The sequence below is a fragment of the Mytilus californianus genome, unplaced genomic scaffold (genome assembly GCF_021869535.1).
Source record: "Mytilus californianus isolate M0D057914Y unplaced genomic scaffold, xbMytCali1.0.p SCAF_2, whole genome shotgun sequence".
Classification (NCBI taxonomy): Eukaryota; Metazoa; Mollusca; class Bivalvia; order Mytilida; family Mytilidae; genus Mytilus; species Mytilus californianus.
Window position 1 is genome coordinate 17,793,725 of NW_026262668.1, and position 15,820 is coordinate 17,809,544.

At 32.4% G+C, this 15,820-nt stretch overlaps 1 protein-coding gene across 1 annotated transcript in view; it reads right to left on the reverse strand.

The window, feature by feature from the left end:
- Positions 1-14,646, reverse strand: part of LOC127729373 (pre-mRNA-splicing factor ATP-dependent RNA helicase DHX16-like) — a 31,732-nt gene extending 17,086 nt beyond the window's left edge. The window contains exons 1-9 of the mRNA XM_052237191.1: positions 14,331-14,646; positions 11,282-11,416; positions 10,893-10,972; positions 9,037-9,190; positions 6,752-6,924; positions 4,725-5,067; positions 4,190-4,375; positions 1,946-2,056; positions 318-433 (exon numbers count right to left, since the gene is read on the reverse strand). Of these exons, the coding sequence (XP_052093151.1) occupies positions 318-433; positions 1,946-2,056; positions 4,190-4,375; positions 4,725-5,067; positions 6,752-6,924; positions 9,037-9,190; positions 10,893-10,972; positions 11,282-11,416; positions 14,331-14,528 (1,496 nt within the window). The 5' untranslated portion in view covers positions 14,529-14,646. The remainder of the gene's footprint in view (positions 1-317; positions 434-1,945; positions 2,057-4,189; positions 4,376-4,724; positions 5,068-6,751; positions 6,925-9,036; positions 9,191-10,892; positions 10,973-11,281; positions 11,417-14,330) is intronic.
- Positions 14,647-15,820: the final 1,174 nt, after the last annotated feature.

A 15,820-nucleotide genomic window follows, 5' to 3' on the forward strand; every position in this document is an offset into this window, starting at 1 on the left:
TTTCCTTTGCATTGTTGTGAAGCTGTCATGAGAAGCATGTGCTGTCATGAATGTTGAATTTTACTGAGAAAAACAATTTGATATTAAAATGCCTCACAATTGCTTTCAGTCAATAAAACTATGGATTCTTACGAAAAATACATGTAGTGTAATTATAAGGAATGCATATTTGTTTGATTAAGCCTCCAAGATCTACCTACTTTCCTTCCCTATCTTACATCACTGACTCAAATGATTACCTATATCTTCCAAGATCTGGTTCTACTCCCCCCCTCCTTCCCAAAAACTAATCTTACATTATTGACTCAAATTATTACCTATATCCTCCAAGATCTGGTTCCGACAGGAATTCTCTTAACAACATACCATCTGTCATATACTTAATAATGGTCCTCTCTGATGTACAGTCTTCAAATCTAATACTGTATCCCACCTACAAAAATATACATAATTCATGTTCCATTACACTTATCTGACAGATTCTCTAATTAATCTATCAATTCTATATTTTAAGATCTTTTTACTGTAGAAATGTAAGGTGTACATGTGATTTCCAGAAATTTTCTTGACAGATATCTCATTTATTCCTTTCAAAGAAACAGTAAAATCAAGGATTACCATATGCAAGAAAATTTTCTTTATTATTAAAGAAACTGACCAACTGTGGATGTTTAATGTTTGTGATTTCCTAATAATTTTTATGACGGAGGTTGTGGCAGAAAATGTTGTATATTTTAGATAATTCATCAAACATAGAAGTCGTATTTCAATGTGAAGCTCACAAAATTTCTGTCTGTAAATGCCTTTGAAATATATCAAAAGTTTTCAATCAATTAGTGAACAAGCATTCTGAGAGTATTGCTAGCAATACATAGTCCCCTACCGGTTAAAAATTCATTGTACTGGAACAAAATGCTAACTTAATCTATAACTTGTCATGGTGTAAACTATATAATAAATATCAAGTCAATATCTTCAAGCATGACGAAAAAAAGTGTGGAAAACTGATTATTTGAGTGAATTTTCTAAGTCCAAGGACCATAACTCTGCATAAAATCATCAGACTGGAACAAAATTCGAACTTGATCTGTAACTTGTCATGATAAAACTATATACCAATTATCAAATCAAAATCTTCAAGCATAACGAAAAAAAAGTGCGGAAAACTGATTATTTGAGTGAATTTTCTAAGTCCAAGGACCATAACTCTGCACAAAATCATCAGACCGAAACAATCTTTGAACTTGATCTGTAACTTGTCATGATAAAACAATAAACCAAATATCAAATCAATATCTTCAAGCACGAAGAAAAAAAGTGTGGAAAACTGACTTCGTCAGCAGGGGACTAATAAAAAGAATGACAACAAGGGAATTTCAACCTAAAATGCATGATCTACATACAGCAAAGTGAAAAGGAATATGTTGTCAAAAAATCGTTTAAAAGGAAGCTTAAAGGCTAAAATTTCAATTCAATTCTATCTTTATGGAGAATAACTTTACACTTCCTAAACAACTGGTCAATGATGATGATGATGGATGGTTGCTTAACGTCCAACGACAAATTAATATGCATATTCAGGATGAGAACATTTTAATGTAATATAAATAAGAAGATGTGGTATGAGTGCCAATGAGACAACTCTCCATCAAAATCACAAGTTACCCTGCTTTGTACTAGTCTAACATGCTGAACCATATTTTTCATGCGCTAGTTTACAAGGTAACAGTCCACAGGAAGACTTGTTACTTTACCCAGACACATTATTCTGACTCCGAGCCGACTAGTCTTTGCTCTTACTCCTTAATGCTGCATGCTTAGCGGAGAAGTAGCAAATACCAATTTTAATTTTTTTCTTCATATTGGTCATCTTTCTTTCTATATCAAGCTTTTATAAGTTAATTGAAAATGAAATTAAATCCGATAAAAACCAAGTTGTACTAACCTCATTCCCCAGTTTATATCCCATTTCCTCTGACACCCTGGCTGCTACTGACATGGCTGCCACTCTCCTCGGCTGTGTACAACCAATCTTCTTTTCTCCTCTAGTATATCCCTAAAACAATAGAGTTAATCACTGATACACACATTACTGATATTTATACTATTAATTTACACAGATAAAATTTTTATTTTAGGAAAACACGTTCTAACAGTACTATGAGTTTTTGTAAGTACTTAGTTTTTATTTTACTTTTTCACTTTCTAAACAAATAAACATTGATCAAGTTAATGGTAAAAGTCTTACACATATTTAATGGCTATAATTTGATCCAAAATCAAATACCATTGTTTCAACTTATATGCTTAAACCTTGTGTAATAATCTAAAAGTACCAATTTTACTGTACCAGATGCACAATTCGACAATTAATATCTCTTCAGTGATGCTCAAGGCCAAAATATTTGAAAATCCAGGTAAGCTTAAGTATCTATTAAAAAAAAAAATTGTCTCCCTGTTACTTACTGCCTGGACGAGATATGTGGTATTTGAGTTGTCCTTCCTTTCACTTAATGCCTGGGTGAGATATTATGGTATTTGAGTTATCTCCCCTGTTACTTACTGCCTGGTTAAGATATTGTGGTATTTGAGTTGTCTCCCCTGTTACTGCCTGGGTGAGATATTGAGGTATTTGATTTTTTTCCCCTGTAACTTACTACCTGGTTGAGATATTGTGGTGTTTGAATTGTCTTACATGTTACTTTCTATAAAAATAAGAAGATGTGGTATAATTGCCAATAAGACAACTCTCCACATGTTAAAATATTGCCGTATTTGAGTTGTCTCCCGTTACTTACTGCCTGTGTGAGATATAGTGGTATTTGAGCTGTCTCTCCTCTTTCTGCCTGGGTGAGTTATTGTGGTATTTGAGTTCTCTCTTCTCTTACTTACTGCCTGGTTGAGATATTATGGTATTTGAGTTGTCTCCCCTGTTACTTACTACCTGGATGAGATATGTGGTATTTGAGTTGTCTCCCCTGTTACTTACTACCTGGATGAGATATGTGGTATTTGAGTTGTCTCCCTGTTACTTACTGCCTGGACAAGATATGTGGTATTTGAGTTGTCTCACTGTTACTTACTGCCTGGATGAGATATGTGGTATTTGAGTTGTCTTCCCTGTAACTCACTGCCTGGACAAGATATGTGGTATTAGAGTTGTCTCCTAGTTACTAACTGCCTGGACCAGATATGTGGTATTTGAGTTGTCTTCCCTGTTACTCACTGCCTGGACGAGATATGTGGTATTTGAATTGTCTTCCGAGTGACAAACTGCCTGGACGAGATATGTGGCATTTGATTTGTCTTCCATGTTACTTACTGCCTGGACAAGATATGTGGTATTTGAGTTGTCTCCCCTGTTACTTACTGCCTGGACGAGATATGTGGTATTTGAGTTGTCTTTCATGTTACTTACTGCTTGGACGAGATATGTGGTATTTGAGTTGTCTTCCCTGTAACTCACTGCCTGGACAAGATATGTGGTATTTGAGTTGTCTCCCTGTTACTTACTGCCTGAATGAGATATGTGGTATTTGAGTTGTCTTTCATGTTACTTACTGCCTGGACGAGATATGTGGTATTTGAGTTGTCTCCCTGTTACTTACTGCCTGGACGAGATATGTGGTATTTGAGTTGTCTTCCCTGTAACTCACTGCCTGAATGAGATATGTGGTATTTGAGTTGTCTTCCCTGTTACTCACTGCCTGGACGAGATATGTGGTATTTGAATTGTCTCCCCTGTTACTTACTGCCTGGGTGAGATATTGTGGTATTTGACTTATCTGAGCTATTACTTACTGCTCAGGTGAGATATTTTGGTATTTGAATTGTCTCCCCTGTTACTTACTGCCTGGACGAGCTATGTGGTATTTGAGTTGTCTTCCTGTTACTTACTGCCTGGACGAGATATGTGGTATTTGAATTGTCTCCCCTGTTACTTACCGCCTGGGTGAGATATTGTGGTATTTGACCTATCTGACCTATTACTTACTGCTCGGGTGAGATATTTTGGTATTTGAATTGTCTCCCCTATTACTTACTGCCTGGACAAGATATTGTGGTATTTGAGTTATCTCCCTTGTTACTTACTGCCTGGTGAGATATTGTGGTATTTGAGTTATCTGTCCTCTTACTTACTGCCTGGGTGATATAGTGTGGTATTTGAGTTATCTCCCTTGTTACTTACTGCCTGGGTTAGATATTGTGGTATTTGAGTTGTCTTCCCTGAGCCTGTCTCCCCTTCTATGATAAGAACTTGATGTTCCTCCATGGCAGCAATCAAATCTTCTTTGAAAGGATAAATAGGTAAACTTTTCTGTGTTTCTTCTATTGTTAATTTCTTCATCTCACTTTCTGACAAATCTGGTTCATCCTGTAAATATATATCTAATCATACTGGGTCCTTAACATCAAGATATGACATGGATTATACAAAGTTAAGTCCTGTAGTGACAAACTTAATAATAGTAACCAACCCTTAGACTTCTTTCCACCACAAAATTTTACCTGAAATCACTCTTTTGAAATTTGAAAAAATAGTTCTTCTTAACCACAATATTAACTGCTTTAACCTGTATTCCATATCTATAATTCAATTCTTCTAAGATATAAAATACCACACCCACCAAACAAAACAAAACAACTGTTGGCTATATTGGCATCTTACTATTTTAGACAAACATTTATCATTTCTCCAGGATGATTTTATCAACAGTTTTTACCTTTCTGGTCCCTGGCATCTGTAAAGCTTGAATAAATTCTATTTCCTCATCCATAATCACATCGTAGTCCTTTACAGACTTTTTCTCTCGTGCCTTCTCTTTGGCATCCTTGGCTCCAAATCTCATAATTGCTGCCCCTACATGATCCTCTTCCCAGCGCTTTTGTTCATAATTTGGTCCTTTTTCTGTTTCATCTTCTTCATACTTTTCTGTAGGTTTAACATCATCTTTAGGCATGTAATAATGGTCTGCTTTCTGTTTCTCGCCAGCTTTACGATGTTCTTTTGCCAATTGCAACACTTTTTTCTTGTATTTCATATCTTTCTTTTCTCTTTCTGTTAAACTAAGTAAAAAACACTGTGTATATAACACTTATTTCCAAAACACTTATTTCTGTCATTTCAAAACTTAAGAAATTAAAATTTGACAATCATTTCAGCTAACAATGGTATTGGCAGTTCATGGGGGTGCACATAGAACTTAACCCCCCCCCCCCATCCCCTACCCCCACCCCAAAACCCCTAAACAAAATGCATAAATAGTTAACACCAGTGTGTCAAAAAATGTGCTCCTTTTTTTTTTATTTGCTTGTCTCACATTAATAGTATTTGTATAGAATGTTCACAATTCCTTTGTGATGGGTAGATCTGATTCTGTTAGTTTAAAAATTAATAGCTTTCTAAGCCATGCACATATTTTGATACAGAATCACTGCATAGCAGGATTTCAAAACAAAGAGCAAGTCAGATAAATTGTAATCCCATTTTCAATTTATCTCTTTTCCATGTGTAAATGAAGGCACTCGAGACAATTTAGGTACCATTTAGATGTCCAAGGGCAAGGAATCTTGTCATAACACTTCATAGTTTTTGTTGCATATATTTTAGACATATTTAGGGCATAGCACTGGATCCAGTGTCCTGTAATCGTTTTTAGCCTGGTCGTTAGGACCACTAATGCAATAAATATGTCGGTCCCAGTGAAAATTTGGTGTATTTGCAGAAAATTTTGGCTATAAATTATTGCCATACATGTAGGTATAAATTAATTTAGGCCAATTTGCACACTAATTATATGGTTTCATTTCTAACATTGATAAAAATTGTAATTAGGAGCTATACTAAGTACCAAACAACCTAAAAACAAGCATTCTGTGAGTATTGCATGGCAATACATAGTCCCCTACCGGTTAAAAATTCATTGTAATGGAACGAAATTCTAACTTGATCTTTAACTTGTCATGGTGTAAACGACATAAAAATATCAAATCAAAATCCTCAAGCATGACGAAAAAAACTGTTGAAAACTGATTATTTAAGTGAATTTTCTATGTCCAAAGACCATAACTCTGCACAAAATCATCAGACCGGAACAAAATTCCAACTTGATCTGTAACTTGTCATGATAAAACTATATACTAATTATCAAATCAATATCTTCAAGAATGACCATCAAACCTACCACTAAATTCTTCAAAAATTTACCAAAGAAAAGGAAAAAAATCCAAAATGTCATTTTGTCTTTTAAAATTTTTAAAAAAATGAGTTATTTCCCTTTGAACAGAAATCTACTAATTAATAAGTATTTCATCAAAATTTTAATTCTAGGTAAAGGGCTTTAACTGAACAAAGAGAAAAGCTAAAATCGTGAAAATTGAACTTGATCTGTAACTTATCATGATAAAACAATAAATCAAATATCAAATCAATATCTTCAAGCATGAAGAAAAAAAGTCTGGAAAACTGATTTGCCAGACAGACAGACAGACAGACAGAGTGCAAACCTAAAGTCCCCTTCAACTTCGTCGGTAGGGGACTAAAAAGAATAAAACTACCACAACCTTTTTATTGAACATCAGGACCACTAGTACACTCAAAATTGGTGGACCCAATTAATTTTTCAAGATCACTACTATTCAAGAACACTGTGGCTCCCCCTTTACTCAACACCTGTTTCAAAACAGACAAATAAATAACTCACAAAAATAATGGAATCAGATACAAAAAAAACAGATACAAGATACATACGGCATGTCACCAAATAAAAATTCTTCATCCATGATTTCAGCTTCTAAATCGTCTAGTTTATCCCTATGTCTCTTTTTATAGTAGTCTCTTCGAGATTTCTTCCTTAAGTCTGGTATTATGTTATTTCTGCTTTCTCTCTCTAATTGCAGACGTTTTGTTGCCTCTTCATATGCCTAAAAAGAAAATATAATGAAAACAATCAGAAACTATAAATCGATAAAAAGACAGAAAATACCATGACCAAAAGAAAAACAGAAAAAGATATTCACACAAATGTTATGATTAAACTGATTAAAATAAGAACTAAATCATTGATTGATTGATTGTTGCTTGCTTAACGTCTAATGGCAAATCAACTTAATCATTGAAAAGAACTTCATCTTATATACTGAGCATTCTACTGAGCACCTGTAGGGCTGCCTACTTGGAAAAGTTTTTCATTACTATTATATAGTTAGATGGTACCATACATTACCTAAATTTTCAAAAATTATAATTAACTAAATTTTCATTTTCACATACAAAAACCAACAACTTTTATACCATATTATTTTGTTATTCAAGGGAGTTGATATAGCTTCAGGGGAGTTAACTTTTGGCATGCCTATAAACTTCAATATTCTGTTGTTACAAGTTTTAGCTATGGTGATATTGAAGATGGAATCTGATCACAGAAATGAATTTGAAAAGTAGAATATGACATAAAATTCCTATCAAATAAGGTACAAAAGAAATGTTGTGTCATTATAAAATGAAAAAGAAAGCAAATATTTTAATTTTGTCTGATTTGTTGATTACATTTGTATTACAGGTTGAATTTGGCGGGAGACCTTGTTAAACTTTTGTTATTTTAGAATGCTCATAAAAATTTGGTTCCCCACTTATCCTTATATATATTTTTAAAAAAATGGTTTAGGGCTTCTTATATATTTTTAGAAAAATGGTTTAGGGCTTCTTAAACCATTTTTCTAAAAATATATATAAGGATAAGTGGGGAACCAAATTTTTATGAGCATTCTAAAATAACAAAGGTAACAAACTATAATGCATTCATTTCAAAATGTGCAGTCTGCATAAAGACATCTCACCCTTCACAGACACATTACTCTAACTCTGAGCTGATCAGTCTTTGTTCTTACTACTAAATGCAGTGTGCTTAGGTAGCAATACACAGTTAGGAGTTTGGTTTCGCATTTTGGCCCCGGTGGATTTTTCAAATATGAAAGTTATTGTGTAATAAAATTCATTTTTAGACAGCTGAGTACTAATTTAGCCTTCAAAGGTGGTTTATAAGAACATCAAGATTATTTTTTACATGTTTTATGGGCTATTTTCTGTTTGACTCTCCGTATTTTCATAGCTAGACCGGTCATCGGTCCAGAAATTAATGTAATGTTTACAAACACTTTTTTTCTACACGAAGTTTTTGACGCAATTTTACAAAAAAATGAGACGAAAGACATATGATTTTCATTGGATTTATTGAAAGATATATGTAGACAGTTTCAGAAAAGGTATTACTTGAAGTGATTGAAATTCTACTTTTGGTCAAATTTTGGGAAAATATGTTACATCTTTTCCCCCCTTTTTGCTATATTTTATAACAAAAAAATGCAGATTGTTGCCATGGATACACCAAAATGAAATTATATTTTACCATTTTATATACTGGATATGAAATCTATGGAAGATTCTGATTACATACATATGCACATATATGACACAAACAGTAAGCTTAATATTGCAAGAAGTCAATGAAAAAGGGATGGTAAAATTTATGAGGGAAAATTTTAACATTTTTTCCTAACTGTTTATTGCTACCTTAGCTTAGAAGCAACAAATATGTATTTTGAAGTCCTTGGATTTACCCAGCAAAGGGTTCAAGTTACCCTCAAGGCTAGCATGCTACAACAAGACCACTGAGCATTTCAGTAACAAATATCATATCTTTTTTTTTCAATTATGCATCTCATCCTTCAACATATCACAAAACCACAAAAAATTGTAACTCATCTGTGATGTCAATACGGCATGATATAGGAAAATTTGAAATTTCATTGTAATAATAGAGTTGTGCCCCTTTGACCAAAAAAAAATCTTCATTTAAATAAAGTTGTACTAACTGAAAGCTTACGAGTTTTACAAAAAAAAAAATCATTTTGTTTAGATAACACATCTGATGAATTTCTGTTTTTAATGAAAATTTCTTGATATCAAGTATTTCTGTTTTAAATGAACAAGTCAGTCTGTGAAATATTTACTTAGAAATACCCATTTTTCTCTACCTTTTTCTCTGATTTTGACATGACTTTTCTCTGTGAATCTTTATCTTTTTCTCTTAGTCTGTTAGCAAATTTATCCCTTTCTTCCAGATCCTGTAACCTTTCTTTTTCTGAATCACTTGAGTCCGAATCCATTTTATCATCTGCATCAAGGTCCCTAAAAAGATTACAAATTTCAAACTTCTCACACAGCATAGTATATCAGTTTTTTTTTTTTCTGTTTCTACAAATTCTCCAAAGTTTTTTCACTTTGTATTTTGAAACAACTGACACTACAGACTAGTTTGTGATAAGTTCTTGACCATTCCTAGCATTATTAAAAAACCTCTTAAGGTTAAAAACAATATTTTTCCCAACAAAAATGCAGTATAAATGTACATTCTAAATTCTACAGCAAAATAAAGCATTTTTGTGGTCAAAGGTCTTACTGGACATGCCTTCTGTCAACTGTTGAAGACTACATACGGACCTCTGGATGTTTTGTGGTAATTTGTGTTTGGGTAGCTGTCTTATTGACACATACTCCACCTCTCCTCTTATTTGATTATATCACAAAAAGTTTGATCAGTAAATCAATAACTTACATTAAATGTCAAGATAAAGGTAGAATTTAAGTGGTTGTTTCGATGTCAAAACTGGAACTTAGCTTTTCCACAAGAAGAACAGCAATAAAAGCATTTTTCATATAATTTAAGATTCGAAATGAGTAAATTGGACAATAGTGTGTTAGTAAATCAATTCTTTTTCTGTTTGTTAGGAATTGAAATTATAATAATTTATAATTCATTTTGTTTTAATAATTATTGTTCAGACAAACATACACTGCCTTTTTTCTTAATTCCTAAAATTCCAAATTTTCAAGAGTAAATGTGCTTTTATACGTGTTAAGAAAGTTAAAAATTTATTTCTAAGAAATCTGTTTTAGATCAAAACTAACAGCATGATATTTTCATAACAAAAATATCAACAATATTTTATCTTACATAATAGAAATAATCATTATAGCTCAGCATGCATTTTCTTTATAAAATATAGACAAATAAATTTACTATTTTTACGAAATTATCTGAAAAAGACTATTTATACCTGTTAATAGTTTCAAAAACTATTTACTGTGTATGAACTTTTTACTGTGTATGTGAACTATTTACTGGAAGTAAACATTTTTCCAGTAAAAAGACTATTTACCTGTTAATAGTTTCAAAACTATTTACTGGGTATGAACTATTTAGTGGAAGCAAACATTTTCCCATACTTTCTCTATAATAAAACACTTATTTACTGGTTGTTAGGACAATAGCAAGTTTATTGTCCTCATAGCCAGTAAATAACAGTATACTATTAATCTGTGATGTTTATACAAATTGTACATGATTATTTTATTTTATGTAACAGCTTATAACAAACGTATCATTTATAAACTGAAGTGTAATTTTTTGGTTTAACTTTACATGATTTTTATTGTTTGTTCTAATTTTGTGCTGTTACACCACTGTCCCAGGTTAGGGGAGGGTTGACGCTCAAAAACATGTTTAACCCTGACTCATTCTTTATGTGCAAGTTCCAAGTCAGGAGCCTGTAGTTCAGTGGTTGTCTTTTGTTCATGTCTTTCATATTTGTTTTTCATAAATTGTTTTATTATAAATTAGGACTTTGGTTTTCTCAATTGAATTATTTCATATTTTCATGTCAGGGCCTTTTAAAGTCGACTATATAGTACGGGTTTTTCTCATTGTTGAAGGCTGTACTGCTAGCTATAATTGATTACATCTACTTCATTTGAACTTTGGAGGATAGTTGTCTCATTGGCAATCATACCTCATCTCCTTATTTTTATATGTACTTATACATTTTCCTACCTATCTGGATTTGCATCACTTTCATCTGAAGATTCTTGCTTTCTGCGTAAATGCTTCTGTCTTTTTTCTGCCTTCCGTCTCTGAAAGATAACAAACACCTCTAATAATCTATCCTCTGTAAAGCTTGGACGCCAAAAAATGTCTTGTGTGAGCATTGCTCAATTTTTTGCTTGAAAAGAAATAAGAGTTGAACATATTGTATTGACACCTCTTACAGAACGTATGTTGACATCTAGATTTCTTTTGGTTTATTTTTGTTAAGTCGCTGTCTCATTGCTTGCCCAATACAGTATCCCATGTCTCCTTTAATTCATAGTTCACCTAAATGTAAGCCAACTCAAATCTACACAACCTTTTTCTATATATTTCTATTAGATGGATTGGTTTACCTTTGGTTGAACAGAATATTCATCCTCATCACTTCCAGATGAAACAAGCTTATAACTCTGGTTCTTCTTTTGTAGCTCTAATGATTGCCTTTCTAAAACTCTTCCTGCCTTTTCTGTAACAGCTTTTCTTGGTGCCTGAAAGTATTGATTTAGCAAATTTCTTCTCCTTTTAACATATTGTATTAAAGAACATATACACAATATACAATAATACTCAGATCAATAACACATAGATTACTTAATAATTGTGTTTCTGGAATTCTGACCTACATTGTACATGTAGTCATGACCTGTTGTAGAATTTTTCAGCAATTACACTTTTGAAAAAAATTTTGGTAAGATATATATCTCTTTCATCTCTTCACTCTACATGCCCTATATCTAGCACAATTTCAACTCCCAATTTTCTAAGAAAATCATATCTATTAATGAAGTATATTCCTTTCCAAAGTAAAGATGGCTTTATTGGGGAAATTATCAAGGCATGGAGGTCATAAAAATGAAGCATGAAGGTACACCAACTATGACACAGAAATTGATTAAAATAAATTAACAGCATGGAAATTAAATAAATGTAAACTATGGTATGCAGTATGGCTTTTGCTTATTGTTGAAGGCTGTACATGGACCTAAAGTTGCTAACTTCTATGTCACTTGGTCTCTGGTGGAGAGTTGTCTCATTGGCAATCATACAGCATTTTTTTTTTTTTTTAATAAAACCAATTGTTGTCTTCTACGTCTTCTCATATAATTTATGATGGCATGTAACTAAACTAAACTAAACCCAGGAGGGATTGTGCTTGATTTTCATATGATGAAGATATATTCTTTCAATCAGTTTAATTGACGTCGGGAGCTGGCATGTCACTCAGTTACTGCTTGTAGTGACTAAGTCCTTTGTTCATTTATGTCGATAATTGTCATTTTGCTTAGTTTCTTTTGTTTACTATTCTAACATCAGACTCAGACTTCATTTAAACTGAATTTTACTGTGCATATTGCTGTGTGTTTGTTTATTCTTCATTGCCTAGATGTATAGGGGGAGGGTTCAGATCACACAAAACATGTTTAACCCCACAGTATTTATGCGCCTATCCCAAGTCAGGAACCTCTAGCCTTTGTTAGTCTTGTGTGTTTTTTAATTTTAGTTCATTTATATGTTTTAGATTTTAGTGTGGCGACTATTTTGCTGAACTAGTATACATTATTGTTGAGGGGCCAGGTGAAGCCAGCCTCCGGGTGCGGGATTTTCTCGCTTCGTTGAAGACCCATTGATGGCCTTGGGCTGTTTTCTGCTCTTTGGTCGGGTTGTTGTCTCTTTGACACATTCCCTGTTTCTATTCTCAATTCTATTACAATCTATCTTAAATACTTCAGAGAAAATTATCAATCTACATGTAACTTGGATAATAACTAGTCACACAATTACTTTTTTTTACTTTTGCTTATGCCACTGACATCATTCTTTAAAATGATTGTGGCCTATAGACTTTTTTTCCATAAGCTAACCTTTAATTAACATGATTAAATTCATATAATCCTTCAAATTTAACAAAAGATATGAATATGTTTTAGTCTTCAAGATCAAACTTTTAAATCTACAGGCCGAGAGCTCAATTTTTGGAAAATTTTAGTTAGATTCTGATGGCCTGTAGAGATGATTTTTACAGGCCCCAAAGCAATTTTACAAGACTTGGCTGCTGGTTCTGTGTTATCATCATGAAGACTAATGTTTTATTACATGTATTATACAATGTATTGTTTTATAAAACATGTGCTTCTAACATGTCTAATTATTTTATCTAAATCTTTGGACATGTATTGCTATTGAAATATTTTTTGTTGGTAATACATTAAAACATTCAATTATATGTTAAACATTCTTAATAAATGTAAAAAAAACATGCACAGAGGACTTAGTTTTGTATATAAATATACATGTATATATACATGCACTGTTTCAATAATTTCCCGAACATATAATCCACAGAAACGCAATTGATATAACTTTAAAATGAACACATAAATACATGAATATATAAAACCTAGAACCATTCAATAATAAAAGATGAGGGCCAAAAAACTCTGGGTGAACATGTAGATGTACATGTAAAATGGGCGACAAATCTCAATACCAATAGAAGACTTTCATATTCATCATTTCTCTTGCATTTTTCGATGTCAGAATGCTTAAGCTATCACATCATAGTAATAGATGATTGTTCAATAAAGTCATTTACACCAATTGACCCTGGGTCTACCATAGTCCTATCATATAAAGACTTTGTAGGTCCATATTGTTTGCATTCAATGCTTTTTATAGGACATCTTTTTTTACTATCAATGTGTGGTTCAGCATTGATATATAGTCCAAGTGCATTTGCCCTTGGTCTCTTTTCCATTCAAGTGACTTGTATTATTTATTCCTTCAACTTGCTTTTCTGGATAAGAGACAAGGTGGACCTCTGTGAGCAAACTATATGATAAAATTATTTTATTATTTGTATTGGCACTCTAGCATGGCAGTTAAAGATATGAAACTTTGAAAGAACTAAACTAATATATAAAAAAATAATAATAATTATAAGAATATGTTTTATGTTGTGATATTTCATATGATTATATGTATGATATATATTCTATGATAGACATGATAATCTCATCCACTATATGTGAATTTTAATTTTACTTCCATTTATATGTTTATGTGTTATGAATGAGACTGTATTGTATATTGTTGTCATTACGTCCCGTTAGGGACCCTTGGCCTTGATTGGAAAATAAAGAACTTAGAACTTTTAGTAATATGTCTTATTGACTTATATTATATGACTAGGGTCCACTGGTGTAACTCATTCATAAACAAGTTGCCGCTGGACGTAAAACAGCCATCCATCATCATTATCTGACATCATTCATAAACAAAAACTCAAGATCTGTTCACTCAGTCTGTTGTATCGGCAATGAGAATTCGTGAGAAAATTATCGAAATCAACTCTTTTCTGTAAACACAACTTCAATGAGTTTTTTAGAAGACTATATAGATTACCCTTTCCCATAATTCCTTCGCAAACTGAATAACTTGCGCATTTATGTCAACTGCTTCAGTTTCTCTAAGGCTATCAATGAATCCATCTGAACTTGTTGCTTTTTTACACAAACCAATCAAATACTGTGAGATGTATTTGTCAGATATTCCTAAGATGTCATGCAGTCTGTCGCTGACCCATGTATCAAGGGATGACATTGTTAACTAGTAATGTGTTTGGTGATTATTATGAGAAATCGGGAAACTTAGTTTTTGTACTGGAGGCTGACATATTGAAAACGATTTCTCGCGTTTTCGTGACGTTTTGTGCATGACAAGGGAGGCAACTGCAAAGGGTCTCACTAATTAGCGACAAGAAGCGTCAAAAAGCGACAAGAAGCGACAAGAAACGTCAAGAAGCGTCAAGAAGAATAAATTTAGCGACAAGAAGACTATTTAGCGACAAGAAAACTTCAAAAAAATATTATTATAACAAATATATTAAAAAAAATATGCATTGACAGCAATAAAGAGATTTCATTTTTTTTTTATTATATTGATAGATGAAGAAATTAATGAGTCAAGATAACATTTGGAGGTTTGCCTGTGATCTGAACAATTTCTTTCAAAGAATTAATATTGATGACAGCTTGCATATATCATCAGCAATATTTTGTTTGTTTAATAGGATAGGTACCTATGTATTCTGCTATTGCTTTATTCATGGTTTCAAGAGAATGAATGGCCAGGCATTTTTTTCGAACCAGCTGATTATTTTCTTGTAAGAATGACTTCTTTTCATAAAAGCATAATGACGGTTAAGGATGAACAAATTGGTTGGAGTAACGGACGTGTGTCCCTTATTGTATTGCTACAATAACATTCAATTAACACCTATAACTTTGTACACGCGTCAGACTATGACAACTAGACGCGCCAGAATATACAATAATTGTAAATAGTGAGCAACTGTTGAACACTCAACATTGTCTATAATTACCTTTAATCTTCAATCAACTTTAAACTATGCATAAACATCATACATATCGTTTGATAAGTCAATACCCAAATAAAATATTCACGTTTTAGTAACATTATCTTTTCTGGACACTGATTCACGTATAATCATGGCATTTTGCAGGCAGTCAGTTTATTATATTTTAGACAAAGAGAGTGTTAAAAAAATTATAAAATGAATATATTATTGTTCTAAAACACAAGAACATGTAAAAATTAATATCATACTATGACAGGAAAATTTCTATATTTATCAATATCTATCAATATATCTAAAAAAAAATGAAAATCACTTTACTTTCCGTATAAGAATTTTATTAATCTAATCAAGAACCCTTAAAGGGCATCATTTACAACAATATTAAGCACAATATGATTGGAAAAAAGAAAAACTATATCCTAATATAATACTATCATATATTGGACAGGATCAGAGCCTAACACATCATGTGTCTTACATAACATTAACAATAATTGCATAATAATTTTATATA